Source organism: Mycteria americana, chromosome 3, assembly GCF_035582795.1.
Source record: "Mycteria americana isolate JAX WOST 10 ecotype Jacksonville Zoo and Gardens chromosome 3, USCA_MyAme_1.0, whole genome shotgun sequence".
NCBI lineage: Eukaryota > Metazoa > Chordata > Aves > Ciconiiformes > Ciconiidae > Mycteria > Mycteria americana.
The window spans coordinates 5,256,062-5,274,658 of NC_134367.1; the positions used below are offsets into that span (position 1 = coordinate 5,256,062).

Sequence of the window (18,597 nt, forward strand, 5' to 3'; positions counted from 1 at the left end):
GGCTTGACTACAATCATCTGCACAGGTAATTGGAATCTCCTTAACAGGAGCTGGAGAGCTGAATAAACTGGAGTTGAGCTGAGCTGAGATTTGAGCAGCCCTTCAGCTGGGAAATGAGAACCGCAGTCAAACACTATAGGCACAAACCCCAACTGATGGGAACTCTGTCTTTCTCTCTTTCAGCTAACGATCTCCGCTGCTCGGAGGTCAGCTCTCGGATCAAACCCGAAAGAGTTATCCCTCTTCCTAGGGATAATTAGAACCCGCCGAAATCCGAGAGACAAGGACCTCTGCGGCACGGGCACCGACCGCACGAGCTGGGCAGGAGTTTGCAAGCCCGCCGCTCTGCCAGCCCTCTCCGCAGCGTCCCGCCAGCGGTGCCCAGGGAGGGGCCGGGAGATTTGGAGTCCCCCCCTTCCCCGCGTCCCTCTCCCCGCCGCCAGCTCCGCCGCTCTCCCCACTGCGGCGGCCGCGGGGCCGGGGGCCGCTCGCCGCGGCGAGGCGGGGCCGGGCGGAGCGGGGCGGCCGAGGGGAGCTGTCCCTTCAGCACCACCGCTCCGCCGCCGCCCCTGCCGCCATCCCGGCCGCAGCCCCGGCCGCGGCCCCGGCTCCGGCCCCGGCCCCGGCCCCGGCCCCGGCCCCCGCCCCGGGCCGCCCCGCCGCCGCCCGCCTTTCCGCCCCGCGTCTCCCGCCGGCCGCCCTGCGGAACGCCCGGACAAAGCCTGGTCTGAGTCGGTGTGGGGAGAGGGTGCCCCGAAAGCTCCCCTCCTGCGCATATAACCGCGTGTGCGCCTACTCTCAATCTCCACTCAGCATAGTTGTGTGTGACTATTGTTTCAGCGTAAAGTTTGTCTAGGGAAGTGGTGGCTTAAATCAGCTCTCTGGCACAATAGTATCACATCGCCTAAAATATCTCCTAAATATCTCTTTTTCATGGTGGGTGTCATGAATAAGGAAAGGCAATAATAGGGATATAGGGATAAAGGCAATAGGAAAGGGATAAGAAATGCGCATTCCAAGAGGCTGAGTCGCGAAGTGCCCTCTCTCCGACTGCATTATTCGTTTCATATTGTGAATGAAAGTATGCGTTAAGCCTGTAAGAAGAATGTGTTCCTGCGTTAGGCCTTTAGATTACTTTTGTTTTCTCTTCACGGTAAATGACGATAATAACAACCCACCCAGAACACTCAGATTTCGCAAATGCTGAAGAAAGGCGTATTTAACAAGAGTTCCAAATCTTTCCTCTAACTTTGACGTTAGATGTTTACATTGACAGATGGGTTTCAAGTGAAGTGACACTCAAAAGCGAGTTCCACACCGGTCTGTAGCGCTACTGAAACCACATTTCCAAAAAAGCTCCTTCCTTTCCCCACACGAGATCAAACTGCCGATTTAACAGCCCGGAGCCAGGGAATACGTTTCTCAAACTATCACGGATCAACCCGATTAAACGGGGAATAATAAAACGAGTCAAGAAAGCTCTGGATTCAGCGGGAGTATCCGAGAGCTAGCAAGGAACAGATCATTTGTAAAGTGCAAATGGACTGTGAAACGTGAAGTTCTCTAAGCTAGTTTGAACGTACTTCTGTCAGATGTCAAATTATCACTATTTCGGCAGTAACTCCAAACTACGCTAAACAGTGGGGGAGGGAAACAGAGAGAGAAATGGAGAGGGTTTTATGTTTACAAAAATTGAGAGACTCAAGTATTTGCAACTTCTTACCTCTTCTTATCACACCTCCTTGCCCGTTCAGTACAAGTCCACACTGGGCCTCCACTGAGCTCTTAAGTAATGAGGGGAAAAAAAGGAAAGAAAGAAATCAGATAACAGAAACCCACATAGCTTTTGCTTTGTTACACGACTCGCACAGGCACAATAGTTAAGGTGAACTGGAAAAACACAGTTACTCTCATCGAACTCAATGCTCTGGCGAAATCCCACCGCCATCCTGCAGTCTGCCCCTACCCCACGAAATGCAGAATAATTATCACTTTCATTTCCATTTAAATACAAGTTTCTCCTGAACTGGGGACTTAGATGGGCAGTTACGTGGCAGGATAGAAAGACAAACAAGTAGTCTTGAGAGAAGTGTGTTCTCTCTCTACACGCAAAAAGGTAAAAATGCACTTTTATACAGTATTTTTGTACGTTTAGCTGTATATTTTATATATAGACAACTAAATTTATATATATGTTTCGTGACACATATATAACGACTTACAAAGTGTGCACAGAAGTAGACAAAGAGCACAAACAACAGACGACCTTTTGGGCTTTGCCGGCTACACAGAGTCGTAAGGGTGTTGTAACAATGCGTGTGTCCACACATAGGTGGGGATTAATATGCATCTGTGTGCACACACACGCAGGCACCCATGTGTGAGTGTGGCGTGAAGAACCATCCAAAAACCTGCCTAGGGCTTCTGGTGCACATCCGAAGAGATCTCACTTCTTTATTCTCTGTTACAAGGCTGATTATTTGGGGATCTTCGCCCTCCTTAATAAATATTTTTATTGGAATGATAAAAGACTTGAAAGGGTTGGGTTTTCTTTGGGTTTTTCCTTATGTTGGGGTTAAAAAAACACAACAAACCAAACCTAAATCTTTGCCCAGTGGAAATGTGTTAAAGACGCATTTTCCTCTACAAACAAACGAGGTATTGGACATGAAAGAGGCCTTTAAGGGTGTTAACCTACTCAACAGCCCGTGAAGAGTTAAGTAAATGCGGAGAGAGTCGGTGCATAATAAAAACCCCACTTTACAAAACAACCTTTACAGTCCTGGCTCTCTCCCCCACTTTCACCATATTGGCGCTGGCCCTGTAAGACCTTCCTTTTCAAGGCTCTTTTTTATTTTAAGTGTTCTGCCTTAAAGTGATTATGAAATCAATATGAAAAAAACTTGGCGACTGAGCATAAATTAAAGCGGTGATGGGAAAAGGTGTGACAGTTTTCTTTGTTGCCCATGGAAAATCTTTTTAGGGCACTGAAAGATGCCACTCCAGCTCCAAGACTGTTTGCATCTGTTAGGCTGACTTAAACCGCCCTCGAAACTATTGGACATTCACTTAAAATTCTGTGCAGGGAAAAGTATATTTACATTTGTTGCATTTGAAATGAGGCATATGCTGATGAACGTTTTAAAAAGAAAGACTAAGGAGAAAGGGGAAGACTGGTTAGACCACAATTTTGGTTTAAAAGTATTTGTGTACAGTCCTGTTTCTGTTTGCCACCAAAATGCTTCCCTCTAAGCCCAAGGTAATATTCACAAGAGTCCAAGTTTGTTCTGAATAATTTAAATCATAACGACAAATATTAATATTTTCAACTTCTCACCGTTCAGGCTCTTCGATACCTCAATACACTCCCTCTTCTGTTCGGGAAAAGAGGGAGGAGGAAAAATAAAGGAAAAATTAGGCACAAAGACGTAAGTCTTTTACTTTTGAATAAAGTGTGATCGAAAACTTAATATTTTTCAAAGAAAAGCTGTTTATTTTTTTCTTCTTTAAAAAACTAAGAAAAAGAATGTGCCTCTAGCAGCTTAACCAACCTCTTTTTTTTTTTTTTTTTTTTTTTTAAAGGGAAACATGTTGTTTGGTCGGATGACATTGCATAAATGACCAGTTGAATGGCACTAAGTCGAAAATTGGATAAACTATGGTGCTTTTTTGCCCGGGACTTAGGCATTGTCTGCTGTCTTGCAAACGTTCCTAATCCCCTCTTTTGAAAAATACAAGGCTTTGTGCCTGCCAAAGAAAAAAAATTTGTACAGATACAAAAAAATCAGCAGCAGACGTGGTTATAAAAAGGAGTAAATAGGTTTTAGTTGGGCTGAGCAGTGAATGGCAGATTTTTTTTTTTTTTGAGGGGGGTAACATAAGGAGATCCTTGTGAAAAATGTAAACAAAAAATGGCCAGAGAGGATAAAATTATATAGTGAATTTTAATGGAGAAACTAGGTTTAAATAGTTAGGGTTTCCTCCTCAGAGATATAAAAGATAACATTCTTTGTTGTTGGGTTGTTGGATTATTTTCCTCCTTAAAAAAAGAAAAAATAGGAAAAAAAAGATATTTCTTTTCTCCGATATAAATAGAGGTTTGGGGGTTTGTTTTGTTTTGTTTTGTTTTTAAGGGAAGAAAATAAACCTTCTTAGTTTTACAAACTTCGGGGTTTTTCCGAGCCTTTGACCGCTACGCCTTTTTGGAAAGACCAACATAGCCAGCTTTATATGACTGGGCGCGAAATTTGGGGGAAAAGTAAGTACAGTAAATACGGTCCTATTTGTCTCTCCCCGCTGATCGGGAAGCCTTTAGTTCCTCAGCTCGTCGGGAAAAGGAAGGTTTGCTTTTGATTTGGGGGACTTTTCGAAATGGGTATTAGATACAGGAGGGCGTTGTTTGCAATTTTGGAAACAAATTTCATTTAAGCAACCAGCTCAATTTACCGGAGGCGAATTTTTAGTGCGGGGGAAAGGATTTCTGAGCGGATAAAGCTGAGGTTTTGATACCTAGAAGTAGAATTTTTTTGATGGGTCCAGATGCCGGTTAGGGGGGAATAGATGAATGATTAGACACGTAGATAGCTGAATTCAGCTTTATCTGCTTGTATCTCTCTCCCTATTAACGTCTAGATCGGACATTGCGAGGGATTTTTATCACACTGAATATTTCTGACGAACGTTTGCTCCCGTTTATTTCTTCCCTGCCTCACGCCTCGGAGTTGAACGGAAGGTTTGCCTTTGTATGTATGTCGGAAAGCAGATTTATTTCCTGCCCTGCCTTTTTTCTTTTCTCCTACTCCATCCCTTCCTTAACACATTACCCTGCTCTATCGGTGCAAGTTGTTTAAACGGTTCCGTTCGCCGAAAGAAAGGAAAAGTTTAGGAAAAGCAAGAAGGTGGGTTTGCTTTGCTTTGCTTTGGTTTCTGTGTGACTTTGGTAAGGGCTGGTACACGCACACACGGACCCGCACAGGCACACACGCACCCCGAGATCTCCGGATGAGTCCCACGGTCTCAGCCATCACAGAGACACAACCCACGCGGGGAAGTCAGGCGCGAGGTTTTTTTGTTTGTTTGTTTGTTTGGCCAAGAAAGACCACTTGCTTTTTTTCCACTTTTTTTTTTTTTTGTTGCTACTATTCGGGAGGGGACGGGCTCTGGACCGGATTTTGGATGAATCTTCCCTCCTTTGTATGAGCTATTCTGAGCAGAGGAAAATGGGGAGGGTGAGGGGGGGACCGGGGCAGGGGGAGGGGAGAAGAAGGTGCCTCGAAAGGAGATCGCATGCTATTTACCTGCAAATCGTCTGCTCCCGAGGCTGCAAGCCCGAGGCTTGGTCCTGGCAGGAGTCTTTGATCTGGATGCATCCCATATTGGGATCCATGGCTCATAAGAGACAGGTCGTGGCGGCGGTAAGCATCTAAGCACCCCAGCTCTCTCCTCTGCTCGTCCAAGCAAGAGGACTTGAGCGCCCGCGCATTGTGCAGGTTGATAAAATCAGTGGGTTCCCCATGGTGGATCTGCTGGTAGTATTGCTGGGAGTGATGGAGAGAGTTCAAGGAGTAAGCGTCGGGGTTGACTGCCGGGTGGCTGTGTTGGAACTCGTAGTGGAAGGACTGGTGGTGCAGTGGGGTGTACTGGTGGTTAGTGGAGAAGTACGGGGAGGCGAACTCGGTGCCCGTGGTAGAGTAAGTGAGAGGAGATGAGGAGGAATAGGCGACGGTCGAGTTGGCCACAGACTCCAGGCATCCAAGCTGCATCAAACGGTAACTGTTTGATCCGTCATGACGTATCTGAAAGGAAGAAGTGAAAAGAAGACCCCAAAACTGGAGGTTTGTCATTGAAAACCCCGGGTGCAGTTCTTCCAAGCACGCTGTCCTGCATAGCTTCTCCCCCTGCAGAAGCGTCTAAGCCTGAGAGCGGCAACCCCGGCAACAAAAGATCCTTTCCTACCTTGGGCTGGTGCCATAAAGGTCTGTTCAAAAAATCATAAACAGCCCAGCCTGCCCTTAATACCGTCAAGCGAAAGGAATCCACGCACTGAAATAAAAACTATCTATCTTTCTATCTGTCCATCCATCCATCTATCCATCCACCTCCTGATCACAGCTGTAATATCTGGGGCTGACACAAAAAAAGTCATCAAACAGAGGAAACTACCGAGAATACACACAAGTCCCGTCCCTATGTTACAGCGTTACACATTGAGAAAGCTTTGCTCCTGCTTGCCTTCCTTTCTTCCTTCCTTCCCTTCTTTTTTTTTTTCTGAACCCCTATTTTTCTTTCTTTTTAAAATAACGAATCAGATCCAAAATTCCCCCCCCCCCTCCTTTTCCTGCGTTTCGAAAGAAAAGGGGAGTCCTGCTCTTTAGTGAGAACTCCCCGTTCCTGGCGAGCTGGTGGTGATTTCTCTCCACTTCATTATATTATTAGGGGTATTATTCTGATTTTCGTTCTGGCAACGGTTTTAACGTGGTAATGAGTTGCCCTTTCTGGCGACAGATGTCATAACGAATTTTCTCTCTATACTTCTTTAAGTTATCTCTGAAGCCGGATTATAATTAAATGTAACGGTCCAATATGGATTTAAAAAAAATGGAAACAACCACACAGGCACATACACACACACATATGCACACACACGCACACACACATCCACACACGCGCGCGCACACACACACACACACACTCACACACACAAAATACCTCTGCATCGTGGACGAGACCTGGAAAGGTAGTTGACATTTTTTGGTTCTCCGAAAAAAAAAAAAGAGAAAAAAACTCTGGATAAAATTCCCCTCTCCAAATTAAAAAAAAAAAAAAAAGAAAAAATTTGAAAAATCCAAAGTTCATGTATTTCCCCAATTTTTTTTAGAAAAAATCTCTACAGACAGAGAGAATTTGCAATGTATCTGCATAGATCAGATCTCTCGCTTTTCCATGCACCTCCTTAAAAACCTGTAGGAACAAAATTTTCCCTCTGCACAAAAGCTGCTCCCTGGATCAGATTTTGTACTTGCTGGGTATTTCTTTGGCTGATGTCGTAGGTCCCTTGGTAATATAGAAGTTTTGAAAATTAAGCATCAGCACTGAGAACTGGGAGGACAATAGATAGAGGAGCTTCATCCCAGGAGACAAGGAATAAATATTGTATCTTCGCCTAATAAGGAACTGTAGGTTCTTTCAACATTTTTATACATTTTTTCCTCCACTCTTTAGAATGCTTTTTCTTACCCAGGCTAATATGGGAGCTAATCTGATCGAAGGGGGTATTTTGTGTACATTTTATTGGGAAGACATAAAGCTAATATATATTAATATATATTATTAAACCATCCTTTTCAATAGGTAAGTGTTCCTTCCTGTTGATTATACTGCTTTTAAATACTGACCAGAATCTAAGATTGCACATTTGTATGTGTGTCTGTTTAACTGTATTTTTTTTTTCTAAATGAAAACTATGTGGTTTGTTTTGGTTTTGTTTTTTTTTTTTGTTTTTTTTTTACCCTTGCATTTACATCGAATTTAAGTCCACCCCACACTCCAACCTGCTTTTAAAGCTTCCTAATATGCTATCTTACAGGCTTCTTTAAATAGCATTTTCAAACATAAAACTAGGGTGAGACCACAAAGTATCACTGCATTGACATATTATATGGAATTATACATAAAATACATATAGATCTACGGAATTACATCTGTCTATACAGGAGAAAGAAAACTAGGCGAGGGAACGTATGAGCTAAAGACCACTGATAGCTGTTTTCCCTTCGACATTTCTAAGTGCCGATATATTTTAGTGCTGGAAACGCACGGAGGCTGCGTAGCCCTGGGTTGCAAAGCTGAAGGGGTACCTTATTTATTTATTTAGTGACACCGGTCCGAGGAGTTACCACTCGGGGAATAAGTCCTTTCTGCCTGCGCACCCCCCGTCTCTCTGCCTCTGCCCCCAGGTAGTGGCTCTCCAGCCCCCGAAGTGACTGCGGGCTCCGCACGGGGAGCGCCCGGGGGGGCCGCCCGCTGCCGGGCGAGCTCGGGGCGGGGGGGGGACACACTCACACACCCTCCGAGAAGATGCCAGCCCAAATGGCATTTCCCGGCGGGGTGGCTCTGCTGATGGCTAGCTTCCACAAATGATAAGCCTGGAGATAGGAGAGGGTGTAACTTGCTTTTAATTGCCATTTAATTTGGGTTGCTTTTAAGCGTTTAAGCTGCGAAGGTGTCTTAATAATAAGCCGCAGGCAAACAGGCATGTGGCTCTCTCCCTCTCTCTCTTTCCTCTTTTTTTTTTTTTTTTTAAGGTCCAGGTTTGGGGAGGGTTTATTGATATCTGTTCATGCAGGCTAACCGGAGCTGTCATTCAGCCCTCTTTTCTTTCTACAAATGGACAAAGGCACACGACTGGAATTGAAATGCATTGTCTGAAATGGGAAAGAGCCGTGGTCCAGGCGTGCGGAGGGGTCAGCAGCAAACACCCCGCACCTCTCCAGCGCCCTGCTGGGGAGCTCGGCTCGGCGGAGCTGTGCTCCCCCCGAGCCCCCCGCCCCGCCTTTCCTAATGGGGAAAGGGAAGTGGGAGGAAAATGGGAAGGAAGGAAGAAAGGAAGGAGGAAAGGGAAGGAAGGAGGGAGGGAGGGAAAGAGGAAGGAAGGAAGGAAGGAAGGAAGGAAGGAAGGAAGGAAGGAAGGAAGGAAGGAAGGAAGGAAGGAAGGAAGGAGGAAAGGGAAGGAAGGAAGGAAGGAAGGAAGGAAGGAAGGAAGGAAGGAAGGAAGGAAGGAAGGAAGGAAGGAAGGAAGGAAGGAAGGAAAGGAAGGGAGAAAGGATGGAGGAAAAGGAGGGAGGGAGGGAGGAAGGAAGGAAGGAAGGAAGGAAGGAAGGAAGGAAAGAAGGAAGGAAAGAAGGAAGGAATTGTTTCTTTCTCTTCATTTGGATTTCCTACAGTTCTAATGTTGTTAATAAAATAAAAATATTTCTCCCCAACATATATTTGAGAAAATTCTAGGAACTCTTCCAAGTCCAGATTTTGTTTGGACTCCTCAAGATTTTGGTAGTTGAGAGATTAAAAGAATATGTAGAAATAGGCAAACTTCGCTCTTTCCAGCGCCTGGTGAGGACAATGTGAGCAGCCACACCAGCTTTGAGCAGGACGGCTCAGACCTAACAACAAAAAAAAAAGTTAAGACACCTTGAGCACGCACTCCTGACGCAGGGAGAAGTGTCCCTTCTCTTCCAGGAGGAAGGCAAACCCCGTCCCACACAGCCAGGTCACCGCACCCCCAGCTCGGCGGATTTCTCCCAGCCGGTTATTTGCGCAGGGTTACTTTAGTCCTGTCTGAGCCTTTTTTTTTTTTTTGCGGGGGGGTGGGGATATTTTCCTCGACCTCGCCAAGGCAAGCCCAGCTCAGTGAATAAACGGGACATACACGGCGAGGGGACACGACCGGGGCGACCCGGGCAGGGGGGCGCGGAGCGCAGCCCAGTCCCCGCCGTGATTTACGGCGCTCCAGGGCGGCAGCGCTCCCCCCCAACTCACCTCCACAGCACACTTTGTCCGTCTACGCATTTCTTTTTTCCAGAAAACTACGGATGTGGGAGAGGTGGGGAAAGGATTTGGGCGCAGATTCCTTTCTTTTGAACCCTGTGGGTGCCGTGGTGCGGTTATCACCCCGCACCTGAGCGCTGCCTCGGGGATGGGGCTGCCCAGCCCCTCTGAGTGCGGGGGAGGACACGCACGGTGCAAGGGCTGATGCTTTCCCAACTGGTTTCCCGAGCTGCTAGGAGATCACCCTGCTGCAAGAGATCCGTCTTGCGAGACATCTCCCCCTGGTCCGACTCCTTCCCCCTTCATCCCCCCTCCCCACACACACTCAGCCCAGACAAACCCACAGCCACAACACCAGCCACCTCGGAGCCCAACTTCGCTTCAAACAACAACAAAGCCACCGAAATGGTTTTGTTTGGAGGAAAGTTTATAAGAAACCCGGCTTGCCAGATGCACGTTACTGGTCAGTTCCATCTGTTAGCTTCGCTTACAGACCCTAAAAAATCATATAGACCGTTTGCGCTTTTAACTCCCCTCAATCCAATTAATAACGCAAAGCGCTTATTAATTGTTCCCAAAGAAAATCTTTCAGGAAAGTTAATTGGGAGCTTTCTGGTCTTCCACCCAGCACCATGAGCTAATAGTCAGAGCAGACAGAGTTCGTGTTGAGTTTCATTGTGGCTGGGCACATTGTTTATCCCCTGCTTAAAGTTTGCTTCTGCTCCCAAGCTACAGAAAGGGTTTTTTGGGTCTCTCTTTTTTCTTTCTTTCTTTTTTTTTTTTTTAAAGGGGTCTGAAAAAAAGCTGACTGGGCTGCTGGAAGGGGTGGGGATGTGGGGGAAAAAAACCAAGAAAATAAAAGCTCTCTCTCTGGGATCATCTCAGTTTCTCTGGTAGTTCACTGAAGTGTGCAAAGCGGCTGGTGCTGCAGGGACAGAGTCTGGGCTTGACGTCTGGCTGCCATATGAGAGCAGCTCCCTGGACTCACAGAGCTCTCTCACCTCGTGTTTGACTTACAAATGTTTCCCAGCATTTAGGAGCCTGAAATTACAATTTTTCCTTCAATTTTTCCTTCCTGCCTTAGCTCCTGCATTTTGCTGTTCGCCCAATAATTGTTTATTTTATTTCCTAATTAAGAGCCTTCTCTTCCGCTGAGAGTCACCAAAACTTGGTCCTTGCTGGACCTAAACTTCTGATGACTTTTCCTGGAGTTTCTTGTGTCTGAGTGAGACCAGAAAGCAGTTCAAGCCATCACGGGCAGCTGGGGTCAGTGCCAGGACATTCCTGGAGCAGGGTCCGTCCTCTGCGATTCCCTTTTCTGCGAAGGACCCAAAGAGAAGTCCCCCTTCAGCAGCCAGCAAAGGCTTTTTGCTTAATACTCTTCCATCCCTTTTGTCTTCTGCAGTTCCTGAAGTCTGGGGGCTGTGAGCTTCGGGGACACTCAGCTGGCCTAAAACAAAAGCAGCCCCGGGGTCGCTTTTGTGCATCACTGGGTCCTGCCCATTGTTTGTAGATCTATTGTTGTCGATCCTTTGTCTCATCCACCCCGGCAAATCTTTTTCTCCTTCTCCTGCTCCCCTGGTCCGTTGAACTCCTCCCTCTTGTCTGGCAGAGGGGGTGAATCTGAACATGGGCCCCCTCTGTGCTGAGCATCACCACCCCGTCTCCCTTCCCTAAACTTCTCATGCAGGGAAAACCCTGGGAGTGGCCCAGACCTCTGTGGGTTGGAGGGAGGGAGCTGGTAGCACCCCCCCACATGCATACGCAGATTACCCACCTTCATTTTCAGGCAAACCTGTCTGTGTGCTTACCTTTCCACGCATCCAAACAGAGAGAGACAACCCCTGACTGGTAAATAAATAAACTCTATACCCTCTCAGGGGAAAAGAAAAAGAGACCATAGTGAGAATTTTTTTTTTTTTTCCTCTTGTTTCCCTTTAAGATTCATTATTTTGAGAATACCAGTTACATTATATCGCTTTTTCTCTTCCAAGGAGGAAAAAAAGGAGAGAGGAAGATTTGACACTGGAGTTCACAGACTGTAGTTGTGGGAAATGAGTGTGGGGAGTTTTGGAGGGGGTTTCTTCAGGCTGCAAGACCAGAGATGTCCTGCAAAAAACTGCCCATTCCCCTTCCCTCTGAAAATAGCTAACCTCTCCGACGCCCACCACCATGTTTCGTCCTCCTTGCAAATTTGTATTCTGCCTCACCACAACAGCCGAAAGGCAACATAATGGGACAGAGAAAATGCATTTGCAAGCAATTAAAATGCTGTGAATATATTAGTAAAAAATTAAATTGGATAACTGGTGTATCCAGTCATTTCTTTGATGGCAGCAAGACTTCATGCTTGCTGAAGCTTTCATGAAGCCTCAAGGGCAGCTGTATTTCAACCCAGGTGCCTGACATCACTCAGAGTAAATGCAAAAGGGAGAGGTGAGATGGCTCCAAGGTGTCAATATTGATCAATATTGCTGTGCAAAAAACCCAGACCAGTGCTTACTGGGAGTGAATGCCATTCATACCAGTCCGTGCAAGGATCAGGACAGCAGGGTTTGTGGCCACTGCATTGCAACATGACTTTCCAGACATGTGGTAAGGGTGATCCATTGACTGCCTGTCAGTGACAGACCCACTTCCCCTCTTTTTTCTGGTTCACCTCCCCCTGTCCTCATCTTCCTCGGTCTCTGTCTTCCCTGCTGGCTGCTGCCTATTGCTGGCCAAATGGGGCTGTAAGCCTCACAGTCCCTGTGCCTGCCCTGTTATTTCTTGTGATAAGTGTCTTGGTGATGTGACTTCCCTGCTCTCTCCTTCAAGCACCCTGTCCCACAACCAGAGGTTTACTTCTTACATGGAGCTGCTCCTCATGTTTATCCTCTCCACTCAACTGATCTTGCAGCCATCTCATTTCTCCCTCTCCTGACTGTTTCCCCATAGCTCCCTGAGCTGTTGAGTGCCCCATCCCATCTGTCTTTGCTCTCCAGCCAGACCCCAAGAAAACAGCTTCTCTTGGCTCAGGCTTGTAGAGGCATGGAGATCCTACTGGGGAAGCTGCCTAGGGCCCCTTCTTACATGGCTCCTAGGGCTGTACCTGCTCCATGGAGGCCTCTCCACCTGGTCCTCCTTCACAATAGCCTCTGGTGTATCTTGGTCTTCCACACACTCCTGCTTTAAGGCATTTATTTCATGGCCATGGTTGTGTTTTCAAGCTGTCTGCCCGCCTTTTCTCTCTCTCCTTTAGGCACCTGCATCAAGAAAAACAGTCTGCTTCCACTCTTCCCCTTTTGGGATTTCCCCCCTTCCAATATTCACACAGCATTGCAGTTTTGCCAGTGCCTTTTACTGCCATGTTCCTAATTTCTTTCAGCATCTCTACTGCATCCCTTAGGGGGGTAACATGATGACTGTCTGTGGCAGCTGTCCTCTCTCCAGTTCTGCAAACACTGAGACAATGAAAAACCTCCCCCCCCCTCCTTCCAGCTTCCTCTTGAAAGCAAAAGCTACTTCTGTCAATTGTTCCTGCCATCTCTTAGAGGCCATTTTTATTTTCCATTGACCTCTTCTGTACTTGAAGAATGTCCTATGACTTTATTTATCTTGCTCTCTTGTGCAGTTCTTTCTCACATATTTTACATTTACTTCCCTTCATTAGGTAATCCTCCCAGACCTCTTTTTATCTGATCTATCTCACTCATGTAGGCCACCTTTTTTACCCTTAAATTCTTTTCTGATTCTGTGACTATCTGAAGGCATTCACTGCTGTGGGCAACAGAATCACGATAATTTTGGAGAATCCTTTAATAAACTCTTTCTTTTTCCTGTCTATTTAATGATTTGTCAAATTTCTCATATTCTCTGTTCTGAAAGGGAATACTTGGTTATAATCACAGACCTAACCAGACTCTAATTACTCTTCTGTGTCAGAGCCTTGCCTTCCTTCACATCAGTAGCTCGTCAGTCACTTCCTCTTTGCTTGTAAGTAACTAAAGCTTTTAAATTTTGGGAAAGAAAGCAGTCACAGATATCTCAGCAATGTGCCCTCAAGTTTATACCAAGGAAAAAAGCCAGAAATTCCCCCTTAAAGAATCTTTCCCTATGATAACATTTTTTTTTTTCAAATTGTGATCACGTATTTTTGTGCTCTGACTATACTTTCTAACTGCTTTACCTAGGATTTCTCTAGCAATATTGTTGCTGTAAGTTTTTTCCACTATTAATGCCACACTGGGAAACTGTTAAAAGGAAACACAAGTATAACCATCTCCCTTCATGAAATGGAATGAGGTTAGCAATTTAATGGTAGAGCAGAATGAAACTTGGTTCTGGAAAACCACATGATGGTGAAAAACCTCAAAATGTGATATGAAAATTAATAGTAGTCCTGATTCAAATTCTTCCTCCACTTCTTGTGATATGCAGATTTGAACCTAGTCATTCTAGACCTAATAATTTGTGGAAAAGCTTATGAGTTTCAACAGGGACATTCCTCAGGACCAGAATGGAACAATGGAAAGATTTAGAGTTAGGAGAACTATTCTCTGACATTCCCACTTGGCTCTGTAAACTGTGAAGTCCATACTTTCCTTAAAATAATCTGATTTCAACAATATTTGTAATACACTTGCACCGACTTTTTTTTTAAACTAGCTACCAAAGAAAAGTTATGAAGCCTACTTCTATAGAAAGTACGATAGGAAGCTGTATGGCATATTCCTGCTCATTGACGTAGTATAATATCCATACTCAACCCACAGGCAACAGGAATTTTATATCAGGGATTTTGTATCAGGCTATCACAGTTCAGTGGGAACTGTCATCGCAACCTTATATTTTGCTGCTCAGGAGAAAACACTGGTGATGAAACTGGAAAACTTACAGTTAACTAGTGCATCTAATTAAAATTTTTTTTTGTCTTGCCAGTCTTAGCCCACAGGGCAATTTTAAACCAAACTATCCTACATGTAACCAGCTAAACTAGGCCTTTAGAAATTCTCCTGTTCACGAACGGGCTAAGATGACATTATCCACAGTATTTTCTGAATGCCTTTCGATATATGAAGCAAAGTCTTATCATTAAACTTCTCTCTGGTAGTGGAGAATGAAAACATCTGTAGACTGTGATGTATTAAAGATGTACTTTATATTAGAATCATCCATAATTAATGCAGACATTCCAATAAATAATACAGTGTCAGGTTCTTTGGATTATTGAGTGTACTCCACTGTGCTCATATACTTATGCACTGGCAGTAATAGTGAGCAAGCTTCCTTACCTAATTAAACACTGAGCTCTACTATATGTTTAAATAGAATTAAGGTTGTGTCACAAACTTAAAAGAGTAAATTCAAAGGTAAGGCTGACATCTTTGTCCTCATCTTGTGAGTCATGATGGCTTCTTCCATGTTTTCACCACCTGCGTGTCTGCAAGGATATACATTTTCATGGATTTTTTTACCCCTTACACTTAATTTGTAGCCTTAACACTTTAAAATTAGGTGTAATAGTATTAATATTTTAAAGATATTCTTTCCTCAAGAGCCTGGAATTTCTCTGAATAACTCAAATAAATCTGTATTTAGGTTAAGTAATATATAATTTTCACTGAACACATATATTTGTTAACATATTTGAAAATGGGACTTCTATTGACCCAAGAATCCTGGGTAGGTGCAAAGAAACCGCTATATATTTTTTATTGGTTCAGTATTCAGGCGTTTGCTATTAAAATGCATAAGATGTATCCCCAAAACTGAAGCCAGCTACTTCAGAGACATAAGATTCCACCAAGGGAATAAGTATTTATGCTTTAAAAACATATTTTAATTTCCCAATTGATCATAATAGCTCATGCATAAAATCAAGAGATTTTGGGATTTCTATTACTTTAAAATCAGGCATTAAAATTCATTTGGCAGCAGGAGATTTTTTTTTTAAATTTCGTTCCAGAAATAAGATCTTGGCTGCAGGATCTGATTCTGGAATGATATATCTGATAGAGGAGACATCATTCACAACCTGACAATAGCTACTAGAGGACTGATAATGAATGTGCTGATAGAGCTCACTGTGAGCTCCATTCTGCATCCTCGACTCATGTCAGTAATCCCTGTATAAGCCAGTTGTCTCTTTGACCTCTATGGGCCTGAGCACGCTAGTGAAGGTGGAGGGGTCAGGCGGTAAAAGACTAGTACTCTCTTGCATGAGGGACCTGATCCAAAGATCATCTGAAGTCAATGGAATTCTTTCCCTGGAATTCAAAGAGCTGTGGAAAATGTCCTAAACAAGTATTTGGATTTGTATTGTGCCTAAAATACAAGAAGAAGAAAAGGGAAAATAAGAACGTAATAATGTTCGCCTAGAAAATGTCTTTAAAAAATAATTTAAAATGTTAGTTCTGTAGTCTGAAAGCTGAAAAACATTTATTATATTTTTGAGAACCATGAGAAAAAATCCTTTTCCTTCCTTCCTTCCTTCCTTCCTTCCTTCCTTCCTTCCTTCCTTCCTTCCTTCCTTCCTTCCTTCCTTCCTTCCTTCCTTCCTTCCTTCCTTCCTTCCCTCCTTCCCTCCTGTATAGTGATACCATTATATAGATGTACATATATGTACTAGCACTGTGGACAGCCTAATTATTCAGTTCTAAACTGTGACTTAAAGTGTGATTTTCAGCAGTAAATTGCCTCAATTCATATCGTATGGCTGTTCTGAAATGATTATTTGTAGACCAGTGAATGAAACATGGACAATCAACAATTTTTGATTGTACAATAAAATGACTGCAATTGAAGTACAATGTTTTCAGTAGTTTAAAGACAATGGGCTATAGCTTACTGACCCCATTCAACAAAGTGCTTAGCTGAAACAAATGTTTAACTTTATTTCTGAGTGTAGAGTTAAAAAAAAGGCAAAGAAATGCGTTTAGCACCAGTAAGCAACATTCATTCAGGATGAAAACAGAAACTGGTATTCAGGTTAGCAAAGATCAGGATATGATTTTGGTTCATATGTTTCAGGGGCAAGGGACATGGGCTATGTATTAAATTATGGTAAAATGAATATATTATTTATCATAAAAAGACTCCACATTGCCATTTCTAACAATACTCATGTACATTTTTCCATTTCCTTAATGAAACAAATCTGTGACAAAAATAAGTGAAGACCTTGTCTCTTCCTCTCTATAAACATATATCACATATATACACATCATACAGATGCATCATGTACTTTTATGTATTTATGATAGAGAAAGAGAGAGATTTTGCAATAATTTACACATCTATTTTATATCTTCATTTTAGACGAATCAACACAGCTATGTTAATGTAATTGATTCACCTCCCATTTGCATCAGCTGAACCTCTGGTCTACTATCTTGAAATACAGAAACACACTCCTTATGCACTTGAAATTCCTCATCACATCAATGGGAAGTGCTGGGATGTTGTTAGAAATCTCATCTGCCTGCATATATGCAAGTGCATAGTGTAGACTTTGCACCCACACTCATATCCCCCCACATTACTATTTTGGTTATTGTGCATCAAAAGTGCATAGGAAGAGGATACATTTCCCTCAGCTGGAAATATGAACATTCACTTTCCATGTAACCTTAACCCTGACCCTAAATTTGCAACCCTTAAAGATTAGCTTAAACAGAAGATCAATTTTGTTTATAGTGATGAGCATTGATTTTTCACCCTGCAGTGCATGACACTGGCCTGGCTATTAATAGAGGAGAAAATATTATTCCCTGTGGCGAGGAAGTTCTCTAACATAAAAAGAGGCTATAAATCATAGAATCATAGAGTGGTTTGGCTTGGAAGGGACCCTTAAAGGTCATCTAGTCCAACCCCCCTGCAGTAAGCAGGGACATCTTCAACTAGAGCAGGTTGCCCAGAGCCCCACCCAACCTGACCTTGAATGTTTCCAGGAACGGGGCATCTACCACCTCTCTGGGCAACCTGTGCCAGTGTTTCACCACCCTCATCGTAAAAAATTTCTTCCTTATATCTAGTCGTCTGAATAAATATAAATATATATGTGTGTGTATTTTATCTATCTATATTTTTAGATACATACACGGAATGTTATCATTGGCTTAATACCTGCTGCCCTGCAGGATGGGTTTCTAAAATGAAAAGTTACTTTTCTTTATTGTCTTCAAAGAGCCCCCTGAGCTAGGTTAGTTGTTTGTAGTAACCCAAGGGAGGAAGAAAGCCTGTTTAGTATCCCTCTTCTTTCTTGCAGCAAGAAGCAGGCTGCGATTTGGACGGCCTCCCCCCCCCCCCCCTTCCCCTCCCCCGGCTGCGGGGGGCGGCGGGGTGAGTCCCCCCTCAGCCCCGCCGACAGGAGCTGTCCATTCAGCACCCCGCGCCCACGGGCTGCCTGCCCGCCCGCCAAAAAAAAACAAAAGGAGGGAAATATTAATTAATTAAAAAGAGGGGGGAGAGTTAAAAAAAAAAAAAAAAAAAAAGCCAATCTGCTCAATCCTCTGCCTGCAGGCAGACTCTAACGGAAACCACATATGCTTTGCCTCTCCCTATAAGAAATCTTCATTGGGGCATTAAAATACTTAAAAGGATTAGTCGTTAAATACTTGTACATTTGGTTTAATTCACTAGAAACGCTATGTCACAGGGTTACATCAGAAAGCTAGAGAGTTTTAATCTCACTTGCAGTATTTACCTAGATGTTTTATTCCTTCTGCTGCTTGTTACAGGGATAATATTAATATCCTACTTGTCCAGAGGGAGGAAGTTAAAATAAAAAAAAAAGGGAAAAAAAAAAAAGAAGAGCTGGCTGCTGTCCTGGCTGCTGTCTAATCATATAAAAATATCAAAGAGACTTTTAAGGTAAAACAAAACAAAACAAAACAGCATGAATTAGAGTGTGGCATTCCTTCTCATAGCCTGTTGCTTATTCCTGATGATGATGATAGAGAGGTAAGGAGCTGCTGTCTTAGGAAAACAGCGTAACTTAGTAGATCACACAGGTCTTGGGACATGGGAGATGGTGGCTTTGTTTAAAGCCATCTCCTTTTTCAGCCTCAGTTT

The 18,597-nt window shown here is 43.9% G+C and overlaps 1 protein-coding gene across 1 annotated transcript in view; it reads right to left on the reverse strand.

The window, feature by feature from the left end:
* TFAP2D (transcription factor AP-2 delta) overlaps positions 1-6,747 on the reverse strand; it is a 48,379-nt gene extending 41,632 nt beyond the window's left edge. The window contains exons 1-3 of the mRNA XM_075497243.1: positions 6,709-6,747; positions 5,298-5,795; positions 1,724-1,784 (exon numbers count right to left, since the gene is read on the reverse strand). Of these exons, the coding sequence (XP_075353358.1) occupies positions 1,724-1,784; positions 5,298-5,795; positions 6,709-6,747 (598 nt within the window). The remainder of the gene's footprint in view (positions 1-1,723; positions 1,785-5,297; positions 5,796-6,708) is intronic.
* Positions 6,748-18,597: the final 11,850 nt, after the last annotated feature.